At 34.5% G+C, this 26,526-nt stretch overlaps 1 protein-coding gene across 14 annotated transcripts in view; it reads left to right on the top strand.

Moving 5' to 3' along the window:
• SUPT20H (SPT20 homolog, SAGA complex component) overlaps positions 1 to 26,526 on the top strand; it is a 33,323-nt gene that overhangs the window by 5,111 nt on the left and 1,686 nt on the right. For 6 of the 14 annotated variants that reach the window (XM_072976140.1, XM_072976139.1, XM_015244285.3 and 3 more), the window contains exons 4-24: positions 363 to 421; positions 887 to 953; positions 3,472 to 3,601; positions 4,601 to 4,704; positions 7,144 to 7,260; positions 7,364 to 7,417; positions 9,610 to 9,749; positions 11,288 to 11,444; positions 11,544 to 11,600; positions 12,408 to 12,479; positions 13,212 to 13,369; positions 14,850 to 14,876; positions 15,449 to 15,481; positions 16,027 to 16,144; positions 16,679 to 16,781; positions 16,915 to 17,073; positions 18,780 to 19,086; positions 19,582 to 19,736; positions 21,676 to 21,731; positions 23,591 to 23,734; positions 25,347 to 25,452. In XM_072976140.1, coding sequence (XP_072832241.1) covers positions 363 to 421; positions 887 to 953; positions 3,472 to 3,601; positions 4,601 to 4,704; positions 7,144 to 7,260; positions 7,364 to 7,417; positions 9,610 to 9,749; positions 11,288 to 11,444; positions 11,544 to 11,600; positions 12,408 to 12,479; positions 13,212 to 13,369; positions 14,850 to 14,876; positions 15,449 to 15,481; positions 16,027 to 16,144; positions 16,679 to 16,781; positions 16,915 to 17,073; positions 18,780 to 19,086; positions 19,582 to 19,736; positions 21,676 to 21,731; positions 23,591 to 23,734; positions 25,347 to 25,452 — 2,323 coding nt within the window. The remainder of the gene's footprint in view (positions 1 to 362; positions 422 to 886; positions 954 to 3,471; positions 3,602 to 4,600; positions 4,705 to 7,143; positions 7,261 to 7,363; positions 7,418 to 9,609; positions 9,750 to 11,287; positions 11,445 to 11,543; positions 11,601 to 12,407; positions 12,480 to 13,211; positions 13,370 to 14,849; positions 14,877 to 15,448; positions 15,482 to 16,026; positions 16,145 to 16,678; positions 16,782 to 16,914; positions 17,074 to 18,779; positions 19,087 to 19,581; positions 19,737 to 21,675; positions 21,732 to 23,590; positions 23,735 to 25,346; positions 25,453 to 26,526) is intronic. The other 8 variants (XM_072976145.1, XM_072976143.1, XM_072976141.1 and 5 more) reach the window with 5 other exon arrangements.

Below are 26,526 nucleotides of genomic sequence, written 5' to 3'. Positions count from 1 at the left end.
TTTCTGTCTTAACAAATTTTCTAATTGCTCAATTAAAGGGGAAAATAGCTCAGATACATAGAGTCCTTGTAACTGGATGTGCTGTGCATATTCTGAACAGCCATAAAACATTGCAAATATTTCTGACCTATGAAAATCACAATTGCAAAACTGTATGATTTTACTTATAGCGTGTAAATATTGTGCTAAATTTTATTTAGAAGTTAAGTAGGTTTCCCTACAAGGCATAATTTGATATAAATCAGAGACTTGAGTGACTGAATAGCCTTTTTAGCCTTGCACATGATTTAAATATACTTAAAACAGTTGTCCGTGTGCTAAACAAGAGACAAGCTGTTTTCTTAAACTTTTCTTTTTTTCAGTATGTCATTGAAAGTGCCCGACAGAGACCTCCTAAAAGGAAATATCTATCTAGTGGAAGGTATGAATACTTAATTAATTGTTGAAATCTTTGATTCATTGAAATATGATAGCCACCATTTATTTCATTCTTACTAGACACTGGGCTAGAAATTTTGTATTCTGGGTACTTTGCATGTACAGTTGACCCGTGAACAACGTGGGTTTGAACTGTGTGGGTTCAATTATTCACGAATGCTTTTCAGTAGTAAGCACAACAGTACTACGTGGTCAGTGGTTGATTGACTGTGGATGCAGAGGAACCGTAGATACAGAGAGCTAAGTTATATGAGGGTTAACCCCCAAGTTGTACAAGGTTCAACTGTATTAGAAATTTCTCAGTTGATGTTAGCTACCATATCCAGCCCCACTTCACCCCGTTTTTGGGAAATTGGGGGAAAAATTACAGGAAAATTCAAAATAATGTTTATTTTATCATTGTTACAGTCACATTATGTTGTTTGTTGTCTCTGTTATTAAATTTTAGAAAATCTATATTTCAAAAACTTTATGACTTGTATATCGAAGAATGCGAAAAAGAGCCTGAGGTTAAGGTAAGTATAAAATTTTTATGTTATTACGGCTTTTGAAATGTAGTGGGAGAGGGGAATTTGAAGAAATTAGATTTGAAGCAGATAAAGATTTATATTTTTGTGCGTTAACTATTATTTTTTTCTAACCAGACTCCAGCCAGTTCTGCAGCTAAACCAGAGCTCTGGCTAGTCTGTCACCTGGCAGAGATCACCTTCTTAGGGGGGAGAGAGGAACTGTGTTTACTGAGTAACAGATTGTCTCATTGGGAAGTCAGAAGAAGCAAAGCCACCATATACATTTTCTTCTGTTACTTTTTCCTCCTGCGAAGTTATCTGTAGACTGAGGACAGGAGAAGAGTAACCTATTTCCTCATGGTGATATCCACTAGAAAGTTAAACAACTATTATAAGGACATGTAGGAAATGAAAAATGATAATAAAAGGTGAATTTGGTCACGAAAATTTGTTCATGGCCAGGCTAGTTCATTTTTTTTTTTTAGCATGAAAGTATGGGCAGTAGCAATGTATTGGTTTCTTGATATCTTTTAGACTCTCAGTTGTAAAGGCCTTAAAGGGCTCAAATTAGCTTCTGTTGTCAGTCTTTAATTTTAAAATGAATAACTCTTAGACAGAAAATTAGTGGAATTCCAGTAGTATCTAACCTTTAAAATCTTTAGGAGAAAAATGATTGTGAAACTGAATAAGTCTTATGGTATGTTTTCCATAAGTTTTATTGAGGTATAATTGACATACAATAAATTGCACATGTTTGAAGTATACATTTTATAAGTTTTGACTTATTGTTAAAAAAACAATTTAACTGAGTAAATTTGAAGATCTAATTGACTTTATTAAACGACTCATGAATCAGGCAGCATCTCATCTGGCAGAGATACTCTGAGGAGTTATATATAACATGGAAGGCTTTTAGTATAAGGCGGGCAGGACAGGGAAAGAAAGTCAACAGCAAGGAAAAAAATGAGAGTTCATTGGAGGAAAGTAAAAGTTCAGGAGATGATAGCTTTTCAGTGGCTGAGCTGCAGGTGTTTTCCATCGCCAGGGCTGCAGCCCTTTTCCATTCACTCTTGCTGGATAAGAAGAAAGTCTTCCTTTCCCCAGTTGGGGAGGTAAAGTAGTTGCATTTCCTCTTTGAGTGTGCAGGGTAATTCTCTTCTTGTTGGTATCAGTAACTGATGTCTTCCTGTTTGGGGTAATTCATGATGAGTGGTGGGACATGAGAACTCCCTCTACAGGCCTTCTCCACTTTAATTTTAGTTGAGGTTTCCTTTTATTAACTTTCACAGTATACAACCATAAACTGGCAGCACAGTCAGTATAATGAACATGTCTATTAATTACCTCAGAGACGTAGCTAAGGGAGGAGAGATACCTAAGTAAAGATTCTAAATTGGGGTTGACAACCATTGTCCAACAGCCATATTAGGCCCACATGTTTTTGTAAATGAAATTTTATTAGAATCCAGCCACACACCTTAGTTTGTCTTGTCCATGGCCAATTTTGAGATTAAATAGCAGAGTTGAGTACTTGCAACACAGACCATATACTAGCCTAAAATACTGTCTGGTCCTTTAAGAAAGACGTTTTCTGACTTTCCATCAAAGTAGTTAAAAGTTGCTTTGCCTTTTTTTTTTGAATTTTCAAAATGCAATCTTTTAATCTTATGTTGACAATAGATCAAGAACTTACCATTTCTTTCCGCTTATTACTGTGTGTATATACATGTTTAATATAAAATACTCAAAAGAGATTTGTTTTTTGGGATCCTGTGAAAATAAATGTTCTATTGACTGACATCTTTAACAAATAAGTTTTTCTTATTTTTGTACTCAAATAAGATTTGATGAAAGGAATTGTAAGCGAGCTTCATTTCAAATCACACATTTCTAAAATAACGGATTTTGATGTATGTGTATTATGTTTCCTGATAGTTTTTTGTTTTGGGGTGTTTTTATTTTTGTTTTGTTTTAGCAAAGTGGTTGCTAAGGAGCTGTTAAATTGAATTTACAGAAAATTATTTAAATTGTTCATGTCCCCTTACCAGTTAGATATTTTGGGATTTAACATTTCAGCTACTTAGAGCTATTGAACTTGTTGGGATCTAATTTAGGCCATAAACTATTTAAATAATGTGCTTTGTAGCAGTACAACCAAAGAGAATGCCCCAAATTATTTATTTGTCTAGATTTATTCTTAATAGAAACTAATTATACATAATAGCATGTTTTAAAAAAAATTTTTGTTTAACAGTTTTTCTTTTAAAATATTTCTAATATTTGCTACTTGTGTGCTCAGAGGTATATACTTTATATTTAAGTATTTTTATTGTTTTATAGGTCACTGGTTTTTCTTTCTGATAATAATTCATCTGCATAAAACATAGTAATAGATCAGAATTAACTTTACATAGATATGGAAGGAGCACCAAGAGATTAATTCAGATCTGGTTTTGTTAAGTTGATTGCATTATTTATTAAACTTATGCTGGATTATTTTCATGAGCTCTACCTCTTTTTAAAGCAGAAATTAAGAAGAAATGTGAACTTGTTAGAGAAGCTTGTTATGCAAGAGACATTGTCATGTTTAGTGGTCAACCTATACCCAGGAAATGAGGGATATTCTCTGATGCTCAGGGGGAAAAATGGATCAGGTAAGAACCTCCGGAGGGCAGCAGCCATGAAAATCTCTCCGCTTGGCAGAACGTGCTGTCTTTTAGAGAAGCAGGTTCTTACCCTGCTAAATGAGCTGTCCTTCAGATCAGTTGTGACTTGATAAAAGAAGATTTTGATTCCAAATTTTCTTCTTCTTGATGTTTTATTGGAACATTAGAAGTTATTAGATTTCCTGAATTTAAGAAGTCTTATGATTGAAATAGGTCTTTGAAGTTAAATTATAAAAGAGATAATTTTAAAGTAATTGTCAAAATTTTCTTTTGTTCTATTGGTGTTTATATATTAAGATAGCATAAGGTGTTTTAAGGTATGTTTTTCTTCTGCATTTTGAATATATTTTGAGTCTGAAGCTTTCAAAGTTAAGCAGATTCACTGTCTTTTGAGTAGTTTTCATATATTAACATTTTATTCCTAATGTGAGTATAAAAATAGTTCTAAAATTTAAGTACTCTTAGATTTCACTAAAGAGGAGTTTAAGTTTTGATAGTGATGATATTATGGGTTCTACAAGGAACTTAACCTAGTTAAGAAATTTTTCTTATATTGGTTATTAATTGTAAAATGTAACAGCGAGAGAATTATATTCTGTAAGTGATATTTTCAGAGGCAATGCCAAATTACTATTCCAATTTCCAGATTTTATTAAGCAGTCTTCAGGGAACTTTTAGTTAACAGATGTTACAATTTTATCATATTCTGTTTATTGTGCAACTGGCTGTGATTTATATTGTGATTGTTGTGCCAAATGTTTTTCCATAATATGTTAGGTGTTTTTCTCCTTTCTGGTCCAAAATTGTATATAGTTGATCAAGCTTTTCAGCAGTATATAAGGTGATTTATTTATAAGACTTAAATAAAGGACTTCAGGAGAGCTTTTGGCTTTATTCTCTTCACCTTTTATGAAAAGTTACTTAAGTTATTACCTAGCTTTTTGGTGAGCTTTATCATTTTCAGAAACTTTATGTTTTGAAATTTAGATTCTGAGACCATTCGACTGCCTTATGAAGAAGGGGAATTGCTTGAATACTTAGATGCAGAGGAATTACCTCCTATTTTGGTTGACCTCCTGGAAAAATCTCAGGTACAAAATTTGTCTCTCTAAAATGTCCTTAATTTGCCACCTGTATGTTTTATGATAAAGAATATTTAGTTATGTCCTCAACAGTGGTTGGAACATGAAATGAGATATTACACATAGTTATATGAAAATTGGTTTATTGTGGGATATTTATCCTTTAAACTGTACTGAAATGTATATATAGATTTAGTTGATTTTTCTAAAATTGCTGTAACAATTAGCTCATCCACTGGAAATATCCCTATAGCTACAATCAAGAAATTGTGGTGAGAGAGGGTATAGCTCAGTGGTAGAGCACATTCTTAGCATGCATGAGGTCCTGGGTTCAGTCCCCAGTATCTCCATTAAAATAGGTAAATAAACCTAATTACCTCCCCCCCAATAAAAAAATTTTTTAAGGAAAATAGAAATTACGGAAGAAACTGCTTACACCCTTGGGTTCACCCCAGCCATACTGTGGTCCTTTACTGAGGAAAAAGAAGCCATCAGGTAGGAACTTCCCCTAGCATCCCCACATCTCTGCCCACACTTTCTGCCTGCCTTCTTGTCAAAATGGATGTTCCTAAGGCATCCTCTCCACTTGAATTCTGGATCCTTCTCCTCCTCCTCAAGGATTTACAACTTTAATCCTTCTCTCTTCTATTTATTTTCCTCTCTCTGTTAGATAAAAAATAGAAGTATACTGTACCATCTCAACTTTTTAAAAAAATCCTTTTCTGTTGTCATCTTAATTGGTCTCTTAGCAAAGTTCAGTATAAATGACTACTTCGTCTTTGAAACACTCTTCTCTCAGCTTCTCAGTATCATCTTCCTGGTTTTTCTCTTATTCTTTCAGTCTTTTTTTTGCTGTCGTCTCTGTTCCCCTGTAAATATGTTCAGGGTTCAGTCCTGGGCACTCTAGTAACACCTCTCCCTAGATGGTCTCAAACAGCTTCCTGAGTTTAAAAAAATGACGTTTGGTTCCTTGTTCCTTGCTTATATCTCACTCAATGACCATTCCACTAAGCTCCAGAGCTTTTTTTTTTTAATTTTAACTAAGCCCTGGAGTGTTTACTATGATATATAATAGGTTCTTCAAAGTTACCACAACAGAACAGAACTTTTTACTTTTACCCCACAAGCCAGTTCCATTACCAATCTTTCCAGTCTAATGGATGACTCTGCTCTCACCTTCCACATTCAGTCCATCAGCAGCTGTCACCTGTACCTTCAGAATATATGGTCTTGACCTTCTATAGTTACCTTGCTGAGCTTCCTGTTTTTATTCTAGAACCCCAGAAATCAATTTTCCACAAACAACCAGATTAAGCTTACAAAACAAAAACAAAAAAACCAAAAACCAAGCAGTCTCCTGCTTAAAGTTCTCCAGTGTCCTCTTGCTATACAGAACCCCTGCCTTTCTCTTTGTCTTCACCTCCTGGCTCTCATCTGCACTCAGTGCACTCCAGCTATCCATGCTTTCTTTCCATACTAAAACACACTGAGCTTATTCCTGTCTTACTCATCTGCTGTTCTTTCTATCTGGAGTCATCTGTCCAGATGTCTGGCCCTTTGTTGTGATTCAGATTTCAGCTGAAAATCACTCCCTCAGAGAGTTATTATCTGAGCACACAGTCTAAATTGGCCCCTGCCTATTTTATTTCCTTTATAGCATTCATTATCTCACATTATCTTGTTTATTTGTTACATGTTTATTGCCTGTCTTCCCACTCTGAGAGCAAGTACCTCACCACTTTATCTGTGGAGCTTCTTGGATAGTGTGTGGCACACAGTTCATGTTGCAGTGGCTCAGTACAAACTGGTTAAAAAGCATGAGTATAGTAGCAGCTGATAAGTTGGAGGTCATGGTAGCCACTTGAAGTTCTGAATGGGTGAAAAACACCAGGACCATAAGCAACTGTGGCAAGTGATAATTAGCAAGACTTGAGTGGTTAAAGGTTCTTAGGACTAAAAAACAGTACCTTTAACAGAAGACTATTTGAATTAATGTTAGTTTTCTTCCTTGTTAGTTTTCTTCCTTTTATAAGTAAAAGCTGTCTTCTGGGAATTTTAGCAGAGCAATAAAGCAGATGTGTCCATAAGCTGAAACTCTGGCGTGGTTATTGACAATTTATAACAGTGACAAAGTTAGCAGAGTACAACAGTGAGCCACTGAGCGTCAGAAAGAAGAACAATTCCAGTGACCTGTAACGTTCATCGTATATTAATGCCAAATGTCAGTCTGTAACTAGGAAACAGCATTACACTGCTTCTTGAATCATAGTGATAAACATAAAACAGTTCCTTTAAAAGGGTTTATGTGGTGGTAAATCCACTAAGGAATTCCGTTTAATAACGTGATTGGTCAGTGTGAGAATATAAAAAACCTGAGCATTCAGTATAAACCCACTTGTTGAGACTTCTGAAAAATGACATTTACTTAAATATTTTCACCCAAAACAGGTTAATATTTTTCATTGTGGATGCGTCATAGCAGAAATACGTGACTACAGGCAGTCCAGTAATATGAAATCTCCTGGTTACCAAAGTAGGCACATTCTCTTACGTCCAACGATGCAGGTAAGGAATGTTTAATTAGGTATTATTTCAGGTTTTATTTATTAAATGTCTTCATATGCTTGCATGCCTATACATTAATGTTTTTAATTTTTTTTTCTTCTAGACTTTAATCTGTGATGTACATTCAATAACAAGTGATAACCATAAATGGACCCAGGTTGGTTGTTCTGTTTTTTAATCCGAAACAGGTAATATACAGGGTGAAATAATACTTACTAAGTTAAGCAGAATATATTCTCTGCTCATAATTTTATTTATGAGTAAAGTTTGGGATTCTGTCATGAGCTTTAGAAGTTAAGGGTCTCTACAAAGATGCAGTAATCCTTCAAGAAAGTGAAACAGTTCAGTCCCAGTTGCTTTAGGACCTGATCTGCCCAATGTGAAACTTAGATTTTTATCCCCTCTCAAACAGAATGTTTTTTTCACACCATGGATAAAAATAGATAGTGATTTTCTGTCGTCTAGGATTCTGAAGTGGGCCTGGCCTGTCTTTCTGCCGGCCATGCTGATTGTAGCACCAGCGGACCTCTCTTATCCTGACAAGAGCCAATTAATCCTTCAGTGCTGGCTCAGTATATATGCGGTGCCCACTCGCAAGAGTGTTCACTTCCCTGTTACTATAGAGAGGAATAGTTACTAAACCAAAGAAAATGTCAATAATGAGAATTATTCTATCTCTGAAATAGGATTATAAAGTAAGATTCAGTTCATCAGTAACTATCAAGTGTTGTGTTGTAGTTTGGGCTGTAGTCTTATCGTTTACCAGAATATCAAACGCTATTAAAAGGATATTAAAAAACAAACTCATTGATCACCGTTGGAGGTTCCTAAGGCATCAGTTTCTTACTCTGAAGATTGGTAAATAAGAGAAGAGACTGTAACCTTTATTCTGCCTTTTCTGTGTGAACTGTACGTTAGGTAGCCAAATAGTAACTAAAGGAAAATTCTTTAGAAAAATTTCAGCTAATAGGTGTGAAAGGAATGATAGACTTTCTATAATGTCATCAGCTTGGAAATCTTAATCTTGGTGGTAATATTTCTTAGATGTGGAAGACCAGTAATCTGACTAAACCCTCTGGTCTAAAAGTGGGGCAGTTGGTCATTGTGTGCCTTCTGGTGTGATGGATGAGAAAGAACTCTTGTCTAACAAAATAGAACTTTAATTTAAATCAAGCCTCTGTGTAACTAACAGTTTAAAGGTAATTCAATGAATAAGAGAAACTATTAAATGATATGGATGAGGCAGCAACCAGCCAGATCCAGTTAAACGATACCAAGGGAAAATAGTTGGTCAAATATCAACAAATCAAGTGCATTAGAAAAGAAAAAAGATGGGGGAGGAGGTGATCATTTCAAAAAAATTTTTTAAGGTGTTTAGGAGGGGTTAAAAACCAAATACAATGTGTAGGCCTTAGTTTGAGTTCAAATTCAAACAAACCCATTAAAAAAAGAGATAATAGGAATTGAACATCAGACTGGGTATTAGAGGTCCTTATCAGTTAGTAGTGCATGATGAAGGATTTTCAGATGAAATAATACATCAGAGATGTATTTAAAATTACTCTAGGAAAACAAAAACAAGAAGTTAGAGGAGTGGTTGTTAAATGAAATTGGATATTGGTACATGGGTGTCATTACATTTCTGTTTTGTGTATTTTTGAACATTTCCATAATAAAAGTTGAAGAAACCTATTGAAAGAAGCAGCATTTCTTCTGCTTTTTTTTTGCAAAAATTCTACTCAGTAGTATATTAATCGACTCATTTGACTTGTAAAAAATTTATTTCTAGCCATTAAAATATTTCAGAGTTTAAGCTAAAAAAAAGTAGGATTCAGTAGAATAAGTTACATAATACCATTAAAAAGCCTGTATAAACTTTGGAATTGGGTGTATAGAGTTTACACAGTATTAGTGGAGTCATTTTTGTTCTTGTAATAAAGTTAAGCTGAGTATAGAATGGGACTGTTACCAAAAGTGCTATCATCCATCTTGATCCTGCAAGCTTTGTGGGAGCAGAGGATTTTATCTGTCTTGTTCACTGATTTATCCCTGACATCTAGGACAGTGCCTAACACACTAAGGGCTTAGTAAATACTTGTTGAGTTAATGGATAGGCATTCTTGCAATTTGACCATTTTGTATACTGTACAAATTACTGAATTTCTGTTAGTAGTCTCATTATGCTGTCAAGTTTCTAAAGTTTACACACTTAAATTAGAACTTGAAATACTATTGCTATTTTACTGTGCTCCTTAATAGAAATATTCCAAGGAATAGTTCTAGATTAAGTGATATATGTGATTTGAAAATCTTACATCTCATTTTGATACATGCTTTTATACATTTCAGGAAGACAAACTTTTGCTTGAGAGCCAGCTGATTCTGGCTACGGCAGAACCACTGTGTCTTGATCCTTCTATAGCTGTAACCTGCACTGCAAACAGGCTGCTCTATAACAAGCAGAAGATGAACACGCGCCCCATGAAACGGTAACTGCCTTTGTGGAAGGATAATCCAAGAGGTGCTCCTAGAGTGCTAGCTCTGAATTTTGCAGTTTATGGGATCTTTTCCCTCTCAAGTAGAAAAGTGCTCTGATTTTTTTTTTTAAACTTGAATTTTTTTAAGTTGCCTTTTAATACTTTTTTGTATCAGAATTCGAATTATTTTTTGTATACTCTGCTTTATATTGAAATGATGCACACTCTACATTCTTTGGAAAAACAAGTTCAGAGTCTGTTCACCAGAAAGAAATTCTGAGATGAGACAGGTATGAGCAGAAAGAATAATTTATCACTTCCTAGTACCCAGTAGCCACCTTAATTTTTATTAATATTACCTTTAAAGAAATAATTCATAATTTATTTTTGAGATTTAGGAAAAAATGATACAGTTTGTGAAGTCAGTTTATAATTAAATGCCTTTTTATAACATGGTAACTTGTCTTTGAGTGTATTAGCTATCTTTTCTACTTAATGAAGTAAAAGAATGCATATTAATTTGGACTGCAGTTGTGGTTGACTCATCATTAAGTTCTCTTTGCATAATTGTTTGAGTTGCCCACTTTGGATTTTCCTCAAGTTTGAAGCGGCTCAAATAACCTATCCATTTTCTATATTCCCTGGTTCACTGTTGAACTAATAAATGCTGAGGAAAAGGTACAGTTTTGGAGATAGTAAAATAAGTCCATATAGGATCCATTAGCAGTCCTATGAAGTCTCCTGTGTTCCTGTCCACAACTCTCCATGCTCACCACCAGTACCTTCAGCCAAGCCACTGTCATCTTCATCTTGACATCTGTAATAAACTCCTTCCTAACTGGTCTTCTACTTCACCTTTGCTCCCTTCTGGCCTGTTCGGCATGTAAGCAAACCAGAGTAATGTTTTAAAAACCTCAAAGCAGATCATGCCACCACTTGCTTAAACTCCTCTAAAGCACTATTGTACTTCACATTCAGTCCAAACATATCATTCATCTGCAAGGCCCTTGCCTCGCCCTCTGACCTCACCTCCCACTGGATGGACCCTGGTGCTCTAGTCACACCTACATTTTCTGTTTTAAAACAAACCAACTTCATTGCTGCTTCTGTACCTTTTTAAATTCTCTCTGCATCAAATACTCACTCTCTGATCTTTCTGTAGCTCATTTCCTCTTGCCATGTCTCTGCTCACAAATCATTTCTTTGGAGTTCTTCCCTTCCTCTCTCTTCCCTAACATTGCCCTTTCTATCACTTGTCCACCGCAGTACTTTGTTCTTTTCTCCTAGTGCTCCTTGTTATCTGGAATGATCTGACCTGTTTACTGGTGAATGTCTGTCTTCTGTTCTGGACTGTCAACTCCATGGTAGCAGGAATTTTGTTTTTCTTACTCATTTTTATTTCAGCAGTGCCTAGGATATTGGTTGGCAAGTGACAGTGTTCTACAAATCTTTGTGGTTTAACTTCATATTTAACACTTACTATTTAAAACCCATATTTATTCAGTTTCCCCTTATTAGCTTTATTTAGTTCTGGTCTCTTAATATTTCAGGTGTTTCAAGAGGTATTCCAGATCCTCTCTGAATCGGCAGCAGGATCTGTCTAATTGTCCGCCTCCTCCTCAGCTAAAATTACTTGATTTCTTACAAAAAAGGAAGGAAAGAAAAGCAGGTCAGCATTATGACCTCAAAATTTCTAAAGCAGGAAATGTAAGTATATATTTTTAAGTGAACCTGATTATTATGCCAAATGCTTTGCCTTATTTTGAATTTTCAGTATATTTATTTATATTCTTTTTAATTTTTTAGTGTGTAGATATGTGGAAACGGAGTCCCTGTAATTTGGCCATACCTTCTGAAGTGGACGTAAGTCAGTTCTTGAATTGCACTTAGTTTCATATAAGATTTCTAAGTTTCACTAATAGTAGCTTATACTTAGGGAAAACAAAGACTCTTAACGTTTTAAAAATTTTATTTATTTACTTATTCATTGTTTTATTGACTAAAAGATTCTTTAAATTCTACAGTGCTTTATAATTTTGAAAAGTTGCACACACATGATTTCATACAATCCTGTAATAACCCTTTTGTCTTCTGTTCACCCCTATACTGCTCCTCCCCTTTTCCCCTCCCCTGGTAACTACTAGTTTGTTCTCCGTATCTGTGCAAAGATAAATCAACTGCTTACTTTCAGAAGCTCCATTCTTCTTTCACATTAATTTGTCTAAAAATATAACTCCTTATTGTAGGTCTGTGTTTAGAGCTGGAATAATAAGTAAAGAATTTTAAAATAATGAAAAAGATGGTACATGTTACATAATATGCATAAAATGCGTCTGATTTTTTTCCATAATATTTCATCATAATTTCCTGATAATGCTTCTTTCCTCACTGGTTAAATTTAAAAATTAGTAATATTGGAGCATTGGCCAAGATGAGGAACCTTGAGTCGTATTCTTTGCTGATCCATGATACACATCAGCAGTAAATGAGCAAAGACAGGAAAAAGGTCTTTTGATGGGAGGTCCCGTATTTCTTTTCCTATTTCTTTCTCTTGTTTTTATTATACACTCAACTCTTTAGAATTGGTTAGTTACTAAGTTACTTAGGTTTTTCTGTTTAGTCATAATACTGATTCCATTATATCTGCTGTCTCTTGATTTGATTGCTTAGGTGGAAAAATACGCCAAAGTGGAAAAGTCTATCAAATCTGATGACTCACAACCAACAGTCTGGCCAGCCCATGTAAGTAACCATTGCGATCTCCGTTTCTAATGCTGTTTCTAATCTGGGATCTGAATTTATTAAATTTAAAGTATAGTAGCCTTTACTTTGGGATTTTTTTTTAAAGAACTTTCTGGGAGTTCACTGAATTAAAAAATGGACAAACTTTAATTTTTTTTCAAGAAGTATGGTTTCCATTCTAAAGGACATTTTTAATGCATAACTGCATTTTTACTCTTGTTTTGGTCACATATTGGTAGTTCTGACTTGTTTTCTGTTTCAAGTTAGTAATTAGTAAGTTACTGTAAGGATATCAAATGTTTTGTGTACGTTTCCCTAATAGCAATTATAATTTCTTAAAGGGAGAAATAGGCATACTTGATTAGATGAATCTAGGAGTGCAATGATGACACATGTTTTTATATTTGCAATAGCAAGAAGACTGATGATAAGTAGAAACAGGTTTGGTTTTGAAAGTTTTAGCCTCTTAATATTTCGTATTTGCATTCATATCTCCATTATATGAAATTTTGACGTTTTACTCAGGCTCTGTTAACTAGATAGCCCTTTGGAGCTCTCATTCGCAAAGTACTGTGTAAAAAAATAATCCTGGCTTCATTGTCTTAGGCACTCTCAAATAGGCCTATAGACTATGTTCCATGAGTCTTCTAATTGTCAGATATGTTACTTTGTCATTTGTTTCTGGTTATGTATTTACTGGAGAAGGTATTTATTTGGAATATTCTTTTTCAGGATATAAAAGATGATTATGTGTTTGAATGTGAAGCTGGTAATCAGTATCAGAAAACAAAGCTGACCATTTTGCAGTCACTTGGTGATCCACTTTACTATGGTAAAATACAGCCGTGTAAAGAAGATGAAGAAAGTGACAGCCAGATGTCTCCATCTCAGTGAGTTAGATGCGTGTAATTGACAAAATAAGCCATCAGAATTTATTTAGCAACTAATGGTGAACTATTAATGAATCACAATTTCCCTTTGGGGTTTCATTTGTTAGTTAAATAGTCCAGTTAGATTTGACAGCAAACCTTTAAGTAAACTTAAGTTGTAGTTACCATATTATCCAGGAGTTCTTTAAAATAATTGTTTCTTTTTTAAAAACCTATTCTGTAATTATTTTTATTTTTGCTTTGAATATATGCCTGTGATACCCCTCTTGATATATTTATGTGTTGCCACTTTAACCTCTCTGTGAGCATGAAGGTGCTTCTGGGTGATAGTTTTAAATAGGAAGCAAGTTTACTCTAAATATAAATGTAAAAGCTATTAAAAATGCTTGATATTTCAGCACTGCCTGTAAGGACACAGATTCAGTACTTAATGTAGTTACTGGCTCTGGAGATAAGTAAACAGTTGTCCCTGGGTATCCACAGGAGTTTGGTTCAAGGACCCCTTGGATACCAAAAGCTACGGATGCTTAAGTCTCAGTATAAAAATGGTGTTGTATTTGCAACCTACGCACATCCTCCCACATATTTTATCTAGATTACTTGTAATACCTAATACAATCTAAATGCTATGAAAATAGCAGTAAGTGCAATTTGAATGTTACATGAAGAGTTGCCCCCTATGGCAAATTCAAGTTTTGCATTTTTGAGCTTTCTGGAATTTTTTTCCCCAAAATATTTTCGATCCATGGTGGTTGAATCTGGGGATGTGGAACCCACAGATATGGAAAGCCAACTAGTTGATCTTCCTAAACTTATAGACTGCATGTATTTACTACAAGGTACCCAGTATTTAGCTTTAGTTATTGTTAGTTTTATTATTACTTCTGTTTTTTAATCAAGTTGGTGCTGTTCTAAAAAGAAGAAAAAATAAAGAGGAACTCAGGAGAAAAAAGCAGGGCCCACCTCTGCGTTAAATCATTACAAAATGCTGGTTGAAACTACAAAAGAAAGGTGGATTTAAAGAATAGCCTCACCAATACCTAAGTAAAAGTTGATGGGAGGGAACAATAGCAGTTGGGAAATCCTCAGCTAATTTTTTCACATTAGTAGTTTCTGTTTTTGTAGAAAGATCAAATATTTTAACTATTTTTGAGTCTTCTCCTTAAAGATACACATTGGTCATTTTAAATAGTTATTAACTTTTCTCAAACACAAGGGAGTAACATACATTTTCTCATTTAAAAAAAAAATGGTTCAAAAAAAAAAGGTTCAAAAAGCCAACTGATCAGATTTGTTTAACAAGAACATAATTGAATTTTTTGCTTTTTACATCAGGACGTTGCTGCAAAAATGCTGCATGATTTAATTACCTTCCAGTCATTCTTCCATATTCATAAATTACTTGATTAAATCGCTATGAAGTGAAAGTTTGAGCTGCATTAACCAAGTTTTTTTCTTTTTTTTACATTTTATATTTCAGCTTCTCCACAGATGATCATTCAAATTGGTAATTAAAAAATAAACAAACTCACTATTTTAATCTGTTAAGAAATCATATAAATGTCAAACTCTTTTAAAAGACTTGATAAAGACACTTTATTTGAATTGGCGGTGATCTTCCTTGTCTAAAATATATTCTAAGATCCTGCCATGTAGACATTAATAACAACTTCCAAAATCAAAGATGAAAGTGAGAAGAAGGCCAAAGGCCTTGCACACAATTCAGTGAATTTTGTTGTAGGACAGATAATTGCAAGGATGTATAGGTCTTGTTAACTTTCAGCTCAGATTTTGTTTTGATACATAGGTTTTGTGCCAAAATAAATATCCCTTAAATTAAATCAGCCAAATTATTCACAGAATTGTTTTATAATGCATGCAAAACTTGGTCACTGCTTCAATATTTTTCAACGTATTTAACAAGATTTTTTTTTTCTTTTTTTCATGATATCTTGGTAGATTTTAACTCAGTCTCTAAAATTACTGTCACTAAAATATGGAAGCCTTCAAAAGTAATCTCAGGGCCTTTTAAAGCAAGTCTAGATATCTAATACTTTCCTCTTTTTTTTTTTTATGTAGGTTCATTATTGGATCAAAGACTGATGCTGAGAGGTAAAAATAGTTGCATCTTTATTTTTGATCTGGATGGATATGATCAACTTCACTCTTACAGGGTAGAGAGTATTCCATTAGGAATCAAAGCTTTGATTTTAATTATGCTTTACTAGGATCTTTTACTAGAAATAGGAAAATAACAATTAAAAGAATGTTTAAAGTAAAGCTTTATTTTAAATAAGAAAACTTAGATGTATTTACGATAGCTAAAGAAAATGATTTCTAGGTTGTACTTTGATCAGAATATAAGTGAAAGTTGGGATAATTCTTTTGGCTGTTTATTGGTGAAATAATCACTGTAATTTCTGCTTTAGAGACAAGATACTGGAAGTATATCTTTAGGTTGTTAGCAAAACGTTTTCAGCACTAGCTTGTTGTTTAAAAAGATTAGAAAAATGTGCTTTTAACAAAGATAAGTTGTCTAAATTTTTCTGTTAGTTTTGATAGAACTTTTTTCATTAACAGTTATGCATTTCCTGTGTAATAAATTTGTGCTTAAAACAGTTAGCTAATCCATACCTGTATTCCGCCTCATATTCCAGAGTAGTCAATCAGTACCAGGAATTGGTCCAGAATGAAGCCAAATGTCCAGTGAAGATGTCACATAGCTCCAGTGGCTCCGCCAGCTTGAGTCAGCCTTCTCCAGGGAAAGAAGCAGAAGTGTGTTCGGTTAACTTTTTTTGTGCTCTTACTTTTTTCTGCCTAATTGTTTCTCAAGGAATCTGAGAAATGTTAAGTCTATTTTTTGAGGGATAGAGGCATTGTTTAGTTTTGTTTTTACTTTTAACTTTGATTTTCTTTTTATTATTTAACTTTTTATAATGGAAATTTTCAAAGTACAGAGAGGTAGAGCAAAAAGTGTAATGAACATCTGTGTATACTGATCACCCACCTGGCTTCAACAGTTAGTTTTTCTGGAGAAGATATAAGAGTGAAGCTTTGCTGTACTCTTACTCCTCTGCTCTTCCTCAAACTCTTTCTCTCCACCTTATTACTCAGAAGTTTTTCCTTCATCCTTTGTGTATTTTATGGATCTTCTTATGAAAAATTACATTCTTTTGAAACATCTGTAATAACCAATTTATAACCATTTAGAGTACTTTGCAGTTTTAAACTCTGTTGTCATGTAGGAGTTGTAATGCTATTAATCTGACCTTAACTTTAATGAGTATACTTAATGTCACTATCTCTCAGCAGCCTGAGACCGTGTCAGTTCAGCCTTCAGTACTGGGGAAGGGAGTGAAGCATAGACCTCCACCCATCAAACTTCCCTCGGGCTCAGGAAGTAGTTCCTCAGGTATTACAGTCCAGAGTTTTCTGTAGTCTAGAGTAAGAACCAACACATGAATGTAATCTGTTTACGCATATTTTGATTTACTCAGAATTTTGAATTGTAAATCTAGGAAATATCATTTGTATTCCTCTTCTAGGTAACTATTTCACACCACAGCAGGCCAGCAGCTTTCTTAAATCTCCGACTCCTCCTCCTACTTCTAAGCCACCAAGTCTTTCTCGGAAGTCATCTGTGGACCTCAGTCAAGTGAGCATGCTCTCTCCAGCTGCCCTGTCACCTGCCAGTTCATCACAAAGTGAGTCATAACTTAAATTCTTCATTAACTCTTCATAAACTTTCGCATTAGTGTTCCTTAAGACGACTCTTTTTGACCAGTGAAATATGAATGTACTGTCTACCCAAAATGTAAAAGTTTTGAAAACCTTCAGGCAGATCTCTTGTTGACTGTATGTATTATGTGTTTATTGTAATTGTATTTGTTTTTCTGTATGTATGCACCTTGTGTATACCTTTCTTATAGACTTGCAACCTACACATCTCCTAAAAAATATAACCTGGTAGTTAAATGTGGCAGTAAGACTCCAAATTATTTTTTACTCCAGTGTGCCTTAGGACCATTTTACATTTTATGTATACTATGCAGCTGATGTGGAAAAAAAAATGCCGTAAGAGTTGTTGCTGCAGTTCTATCTTTATAGATACCAGAAGCCAACTAGTTCCAAGGTGGTGATACAATAAATTGAAAACTGACTCTTCAGTAATACCCCTTCACTTTTACAAATTGTTGTCAGTTACTAAAATGTGGGATTATCATAAAGCATTATTCTGAAGATACAAAAATGTAACTTTTACTACTGAATTTTTTTTTTTACATCAAGAAAAGTTATTCAAGAATTCTAGCTTTAGTTTGGGAGAATTTCTTCAAATTAGTAATTATCTGAGCTATTTAGGTACCAACCTAGAAAAAAGTATTCCAGTTTTTTAGATTTTTTTTTTATGGCTAACTAGTGTGTGCTGAAAGTTTTAGTACACTGCACAGTGACAGGGTGGTCTTCGCATTAGATGTAAACATCTTCATCTTGATAGCTCAAAAGGTGTAATTTTTCTGCCTTCTTGTTTTGCACAAAGAAAAATTTATAAATTTCCTGAAAGTCTTATTCACACTTCTTATGTTGTGGGTCTGGATTATGTTAATCTACTGCACACAGTTGTTACTTTAAGTAAGGGTTGAGTGACAGCTTCTGGACATTCACATTTCTTTCCTTTCTTTCTGCAGGACATGAAAGCTAAAAAAGAAAACACCTCAAGAGCTTTTGGTTTTATTTTTTTGGTTTTTGTTTTTTGTTTTTGTTTTTTTTTAAAGTTGATAAACTGTGCATACTTCATTCACAACAGATTTTCTATACATTCTACATTTAAACAGAAGTACACAGTTACTGTTAAAGATGCAGTATTATCTATCAAATACTTGCTTTATTACTGTGTTTTGTAAAATTTGTTTGTCAGGATAAACTTGATGTGTTAGGAATTAAGTATGTATATTTAGGTGCCAAATATGATTGTTAACCATATGTAATTTATTAAATATGTTCAGAGTTTATCTCAGACTGTTACAGAAAGTAAGCAATATTTCTAAATGAAGTCCTAAGTTAGTGAAATCGTAAATAACAAAAATTAATTAGAATTCCTTTTAAACTTTTTAGGCCAAAGGTAGCCTGTAGGAAACTAACTTTTAAATGGGTGTTGTGGTAGAATACAAATGTATATTTTTACTGTTACTGTAATAGCATCTCTGATGGGATTTGTAGGTGATATACTGCATCCTTAATTGTAATTGAGTGTAGCAACACTCATGTATCATGTGTAGAATTAACACTTGCAGTTAACTGCTTAAAAAAATGGAACAAATTGTCAGTGCTAAATAAGATTCCATTAACCTTATTTTAAAAAGGACTGGCCATTTATAACAAACTAGCAATTTTTATTTTTCTCAATGAGCAGGATCTGGAACTCCTAAGCCATCTACTCCTACACCAACCCCTTCATCGACCCCACACCCTCCTGATGCTCAGAGCTCAACTCCTATTACCCCTTCAACTGCCCCTACTCCCCAAGATTCAGGCTTCACCCCTCAGCCCACTTTGTTAACTCAGTTTGCTCAGCAGCAAAAGTCTCTGAGCCAGGCAATGCCTGTAACGACCATTCCTCTTTCCACCATGGTAACATCTATAACTACAGGAAGCACGGCCACCCAGGTCATGGCAAACTCTGCTGGACTTAACTTCATCAATGTAGTGGGCTCTGTTTGGTAAGTTTGCATTGACACTCTGGTATGTTTTTTTTTAAAGATATTCTCACGATCCTAAATAAATTCTTGTTTATGAAATTAAGAACAAATTGCATATTAGTGAAACTGGAAGAAAATAGTTTCTTTGTGGATAGAAGCTATCTCAACGAGTATGTTTTAATTTTAGGTAATCCATCTATTACATTACATCTATTTATTACTTCACCTTGACAGTAGCTTAGGTTTTCTGTTTCTCCTCTGTTAACATCTTTTAACCCACTGAGTAGTACATTACTTTTCCAAATTATATTTTAAACCTTGATAAATGTACAATACTTAGTTTTAGCCAACATTGCTGTCACTTTCCAGCATAAAAATCAAACCGAACCTCCAAGCTGACATTTAAGACAGAAATATGTGTTTGTTTCGCAGTTTCCTTTTTTAATCCAAGAAATTATGTGGCTGATTTTCCCTTTTATAAGTGCTAGTTTAATGCTTTGTCTTATTCTCCTGCAGTGGAGCTCAAGCTTTGATGAGTGGTTCCAACCCTATGCTGGGCTGTAACACTGGTGCCATAACTCCTGCAGGAATAAACCTGAGTGGCCTTCTACCCTCAGGAGGTCTGTTACCAAGTGCATTGCCCGGTGCAATGCAGGCAGCTTCTCAAGCAGGTCAGAATATTGGAAATAATAACCTCCACCAAAATTAAAGTCCATGCTAATGTAAAAATGTCATTTTTAAGGTTAATATTTAAACATTTAACATCCTTATTTTATGAAGTCTTTCAGAAATACTTCCTTTCAAAAGCTTTTAACATTCTGATGTTTAAATTGAAAGCCTTCTAGTTGTCAGCTTTTGTGGAGAAACTTGGTAAGCCTGTTAGTCTCTGGAAATGTTGTCTTTGCCTTCCAAACAGTATAGTAAAATTAACTTTGATAGTTGTCAGTGTAGTCCTATTCCAAGTAAAAGAGATGTATTTTGAAAACGTGTGCAAGAAAGGCAACATAGCATGGTACTTAAAAGCCTCGGTTCTGGAGCCAGACTGCCTGTGTTTGAGTCCTGCTTCTGCGATTTACTGTAACCGTGTAGTCATGGCCAAGTTACTATTGTGCCTCGCTTTGCTTATAAATAAATGAGGAGTATAGTAAATTTTATCTCATAGTTGTGAGGATTAAATGAAAAATTACAAATAAAATACTTAATATGCCTGAGACGTGATAAACGTTCAAAAATACTTACTGTCATTATTATCAGTAGTAGTAGCTCTATTGTAGTAGTAGTGGTAGTAATTCTAATTACATGTACTGGAAAAAAGTGTTAACAACTTGTGCTATTTTTAATGCTTTTTAAGAGAATGTATTATACTATCTCAGAACAATCCAGTTCCTTACTAATGAGAAAAAAATTAACAGGAAAAACATACTTGACTTAGAAAGAAAAACTTATCAACCAGTTTCTATGAGTTAGGAAAAAGAGAAGCCACAGAGTATAATTTAAACATGTTAATATATTGCTGTGATTTCCCAGTTCTAGCTGATATTCTTATTTTAATGTGAATAAATGTGTTCTAGTGGCATGAGCCCTGGAAATGGAATCAGTGTTGAATTTAAGATGTTTATATTTATGTGTAATTCCACCAGTTACTTGTAGCTCCAAATGCTGACAGGGGGGCCTGAAAGAAGTCACTTTATTTTTCCTGCTGAGCCTTAGTTTCATCTATTCTAAGATGGAAGTAAAAACATCTAATTTCAATTGGTACTTATGAGAAATAAGTGGAGTGACATGAAAGTGCCTTTGGTAAGCTATAAAAACATTATACAGATGTCACTCACCTTTAAATGGAGTTACGTCTTTTTTTAAAATGAGAATTCCTGGAGGGGATATCAATATTGTCTTATTTTTATCTAATTATGCTTTTTCTGTTTCTTATACAAGGCTTTCATGCTGTGATCTGTATATTACCTGCCCTTTATCTTTTTTATATAGTTAGCTGCTTAGAGAACTAGATGCATTTTTAATTAGTGTTTGAGTTGGTAAATTGAGTGAGGAAAATATATACATGCTTAAATAAGTTCAGAATTAACAGAGCATTGTCTCCTGACTCGAAGCTTGATCTATACACATAAAATTCAACGTTCTTTAGCATTATTAACATTAGCATTTGTACTTTAAAAGATAGCACAGAGCACACCGGTTCTCGGAGATAGCATTATTATCATGTACTGTTTAGCACTGAGGAATGTAAGTAGACGTCAGTACCTGAAATGTATTTGCATAACAGTGATAGTTTGGTTATACTTAAGGCATTTACATGCTACTAGATTACTTTTCCAGCCAGCAGTCAAAAATAATGATAAAGAGGTCTCAGTTTCTGAAATACAGAACGTATTGTACATTTGATGCTTCACATCTTTGAATAAGATCTCAGTATTGATAAATATTGATGAAAATGGATTTTTCTGTTTTCAAGAAATTTTAAAAGTATAGAAAATAAGCATGTATATGCAAAAAGTGCTTAAAATACTGTATTTGTGTATACTAAAGTATTAAATACTTTCAAGTATAATAAAGTTTTAATTCCCTGTTATAACCATGAATTTTATTTAATAGGTGTTCCATTTGGTTTAAAAAATACTTCAAGTCTCAGGCCCTTAAATCTACTCCAGGTAAACCTGAAACACTGCTTTTAATTAAAATTTTTTAGCTTTTTTTAACCACATGTTTCTGTACGTAGCAGCATTTGAAATTTGAGGTTGTTCAGAATCTTCTAAGGGTGTGGTTACCTTTGCATGGTCAAGTGGAGGAGAAAGAATTGGTATCCTGTGTACTGCACTTTTATTGGCTTTAGCATTCCTGCCCAGTCAAGAGCTAGTTGTTCCGGAGGGGAGAATTGATAACTGCCAAGGAGAATAACTTGCCTACAATAGTAGCAGCAGATAGAAGATAATTCCTCTCTTAACAGACTTTTGATGTACATACATATATTGGTGTTTGCTTACAGTAGGTTTTGTGCATGAATAGACATTTTAAAAAGTAGGTATGTGTTCTTTTCCTGAGGAGAATATGACTTCTAACACAGTGCCAGGCACCTGGTAGTCATTCAAGAAATGTTTGTTAGATTACAGTTTGCATCTAATGATGAGACTTTTTTTTATACATTATTAACACGTGTTAACATATAATAAGAGACTGTAGGTGGAGAATTTAGTACATGTTGTGAGTTTACAATATTCTGGGTGTTAAGCTTGGTCCTTTAGTTTAAAGTCCAGTATAAGCTAGTAGGTTAGAAAATAAATAGGACTACTACAGAGAATTTGTAGAAATGGTAGACATGAATATAAGGATTTGGAGACAAAATAGCAGAGCTGTATATTATTAGGAAATAACTAACAGATCAACCCAACTTGATATTCAGAAGTAATAAATCAGGAAATACATTTAGAACTAAAACTTAAAACTTATTTTCTGTATAAGACGCAAATAGTATCCATATTTACAGGCTAAGTGCAGAACGGTGTACTTGTAATATGGACACATTGGTTCAGTTTATTCAGCCACTTGCCTGCATGTTGCTGTAGGAATTTCTACAGACATGGTCTCAGTATTAGGAGTGGTATTCCTTAATAGTCCTGATAATAAGGATTAAGGGCAAAACCACCTTACAGATTAGATTTTGCTGCATTTTATGGTCTCAGTCATTGAGGAGGGACCGTTTGCCTTGTCTGTGTCCGGGCTACCTGGCAGCAAGCTGTGCTGGGCGTGGGCTTTTGCCCTGATGCCTGTTTTTGACCGTACAGACCTTAGAGTTCTGTATCTAGTATATGCTTGGACTTTCCCCCAGAACTTCAAAGTGCTTTTAACTTAAACACCTATAGAATAAAATGGGAAAACCCTTTGCTTCCTGGTGCATTTGGAGTGCATAGTTTTAGTTTTTAATATGGCGTTTTCTGAATGCTTATTTTAAGAAAGTTTGGGGTTTTTTTTTTTTCTTTAGTTAATCTAGATTCAGAATGACTGAATAAGTAATGTCCAAACTAAATATGGACATCTCATGTGTTTTCTTTTCAGCTTTGAAATTCCTGGCTAGGTTATGTAAAAAGCCAGGCATTTCTGACTTTGGGCAAAGCTAGACCAGAGTTAGGGAGATGAGTTTTCTTAATATATATCTCTGATTAGCACTAGTTTCTTGCAAATGTATAGTTCTACTAAATGCACTTAATGCTGTTTTGTGTTGCTTTATAAAAAGTTAAATAAAAGCAGTATGTATATTGGGATAGGTAACTATTAACTTGAGACAGAAAGATTTATGTTTGAGAGCCAAAGTTAATAGCACTTAAAAATTGTGTTTAAATAGATCATTCCCTCATTAAGGGCAGGGATGTTGTTTTTGATTTTTGTTTACCTCTGTTTCTTCAGTCCTTGGAAGAATGCCTGACACATAGTGAATGCCCCCAAGATATTTGTAGAATACAGAAATTTAAATCTTCTGAGATTGGCTAATTAATCTTGCTTAAATTCTTGATAGCTTCCAGGAGGTTCGCTCATTTTTAACACTCTGCAGCAGCAGCAGCAGCAGCAGCAGCAGCAGCAGCAGCAGCAGCTCCCTCAGTTTACACCACAGCAGCCTCAGCAACCCACAGCTTCTAGTCCTCAGCAGCCCGGGGAGCAGGTATGTCCTTTCTACCTTCAAAATGCTTTATTATAGAATTAGAACCTTTTTTTGTATTCCAAGCATATTTCAAGTGTTGTTTAGATTATTTAAACTTTTCACATGTTGTTTGTTTTTTTAATTAACAGTAGTAGCTATGAGTTATTAGGTACCTATTTCTGATTCTCACAACAGCCATACTGAATGGATGATACCACTTCTGTCTTGCATAATATGAACTAGACTCGGTGACTGACCTGCTTACAACCATACAGTGAGTGGCAGAGCAAGGAGTCAAACCCAGGTCTCCCTGCTCCTGTAGGCCTTGTGTTTTCTGTGCCACCATCAGTCATCCTTCTGTCTATAGTATTTCATTAGAATAGAGATGTTCTTATTATATTGAAGCTTAGATCAGAGGGAAGAGAGACAAAAAACAAATACCTTGTCTGTTGCCAAACAAAAATGAAATTGAATAAGAACTGCAGTAACTTAAAGTAGTAGAAGGAACTTCAGGTTTTCTAAACCTTTGCTGCACTTTGGAATGCTCAGTATCACAAATTATCAGAGCCATGCAAATCAAAGCCACGGTGAGGTATCACCTCACATGGGTCAGAATGCCCATCATTAAAAAATCCACAAATGACAAATGCTGGAGAGGCTGTGGAGAAAAGGGAACCCTCCTACTGCTGGTGGGAATGCAGTTTGGTACAGCCACTATGGAAAACAGTATGGAGATTCCTTTAAAAACTAAAAACAGAGCTACTATATTATCCAACAGTCCCATTCCTTGGTGTTACCCAGAAAAGATGAAGACTCTAAATCAAAAAGATACATGCACCCCAGTATTCATAACTGGACTATTTACAATAACCAAGGAATAGAAACACCCCAAGTGCCCATCAATGGATGATGGGCTTAAGAAGATGTGGTCTACACACACAAGCATACACACAATGGAATGTTACGCAGTCATAAAAAGAATGAAATACTGCCATTTACAGCAACATGGATGGACCTAGAGAACATCAAACCAAGTGAAGTCAGACAGATAATACCACTTATATGTGGATCTAAAAACTAATACAAATGAATCTATATACAAAACAGAAATAGACATAGAAAACAAATGTATGGTTACCAAAGTGGGGGAGAGGGATTAATTAGGAGTATGAGATTAACAAACTATTATACATAAAATAGATAAGCAACAAGGATTTACTGTATATCACAGGGCACTATATTCAGTATCTTGTAATAACCTATAATTGAAAAGAATCTGAAAAAATACATATGACTGAATTACTTTGCTGTACACCTGAAACTAACACAACATTGTAAATCAACTGTATACTTCAATTAAAAAAAAAAAAATTCTGATGAAGCTTTATACAGCATCAAATAATAAACCAGTACAGAATCCATCCTAAAAACTCGGTTTTATTTTCTTTCTTTCAATATACTGTAATTTTTCTTGTTAATAATCCTGAATACCTTTGAAGTCTTATCCTTATGTTATTTTTACAAGACAGTCGATGTTGAATTTTTTTTTCATACAGGAAAAGGTACTAATTCTTTCTGCCTGTCCAAAGCTGTTTTTCTTTTTGTACAAGTCATGTGTTATTTTTTTATTCAGGCTGCTGAACAAAGTTCATCTAGTCAAGAACAGGCCTTACCTGCTCAGCACACTGCCGTCATTAACCTTGCTGGAGTAGGGAGTTTTATGCAGTCACAGGCAGCTGGTTGGTATCTTCATAACTAAATATGTTGAATTTACTAAAAGGGTCTAACCTGTTTGAGATCTCACCATTTCAACTATTTCTTTTCCTTCTTTTGCAAGCAGTAACAAGGAGAAAGTTCAGTTGTAATTATTGAGTGAACTATTAAGTCGATTAATTGATGGCCCTCAGATTTTTTTCACTATTGACAATTAATTAAAAGTGCTTTGACCTACATGTATTAAGAGCAGTTCTATTTTCCTCATGTTAAATATTGGCAAAATTTTACACAATTATCCAACCCACCGGGAAGCTTCCAAAACTGTTAACTCTTCAGTTTTCCTCGGTTATTGAGAGCGCATTTTTCTAGATTGCATAATCTTGTCTCATTCTCATAGCTTGTAGTTGCATGAATTAAGACTTAATGGTGAAGTAGTATAACTTATGAAGCCACTTGTAAAAAAAACAAGATTATACTGAATGATTGCTCACTACTTCTAGTAGTAAATGGTGAACCAAAGATTTACCTTTAATGAAGATTATTTCATAAACTGAAGATAGCAGTTACAACTTTACATTAATTAAAATCGGTAAGCTGCATGTGTAAAAAGCTGAGATAGCGTTTGAGGATGCCTGAGTGAACATGTTACCAACATTTTAAATTATCACCGGGCTTACTATGGTGCCTTTAGGATCCTGTGCAACTCCTAGTGTCTGAATTTGGAATTTATGTAAGCACATGTTACATAAAGATCTGACTTAGAGCTAGTGAATTTCCAAATGGAAATTTATCATAAACCTTTACCACATATAACGAATTTCCTAAAATAGCTGTAGTGTAACTTAATGGAAAGAACTCTAGGCTGACAAGTGAGAATGTCCCTAGCTCCAGAGTTGCTATTAATTATCTTTGAGCTCTCAAACCATCCAGGCTAGAAATTTCATCTGTACAGTGAGTCAGATTTATCGCTGACCCCACCCGGCTTTAAGTGGTTCACCACCTCTATTGCTAATAGTGTGGTTTGATACTCATTGTAACATCTCTCAGCATTTGTCTACCAGTTTTATCCTTACCAGAGTTTGGATTTCTCCCACTCC

Source organism: Vicugna pacos, chromosome 14 (genome assembly GCF_048564905.1).
Source record: "Vicugna pacos chromosome 14, VicPac4, whole genome shotgun sequence".
Taxonomy (NCBI): domain Eukaryota; kingdom Metazoa; phylum Chordata; class Mammalia; order Artiodactyla; family Camelidae; genus Vicugna; species Vicugna pacos.
The sequence above is the reverse complement of the archived record's forward strand: the minus strand, read 5'-3'. Positions and strand labels throughout refer to the sequence as shown.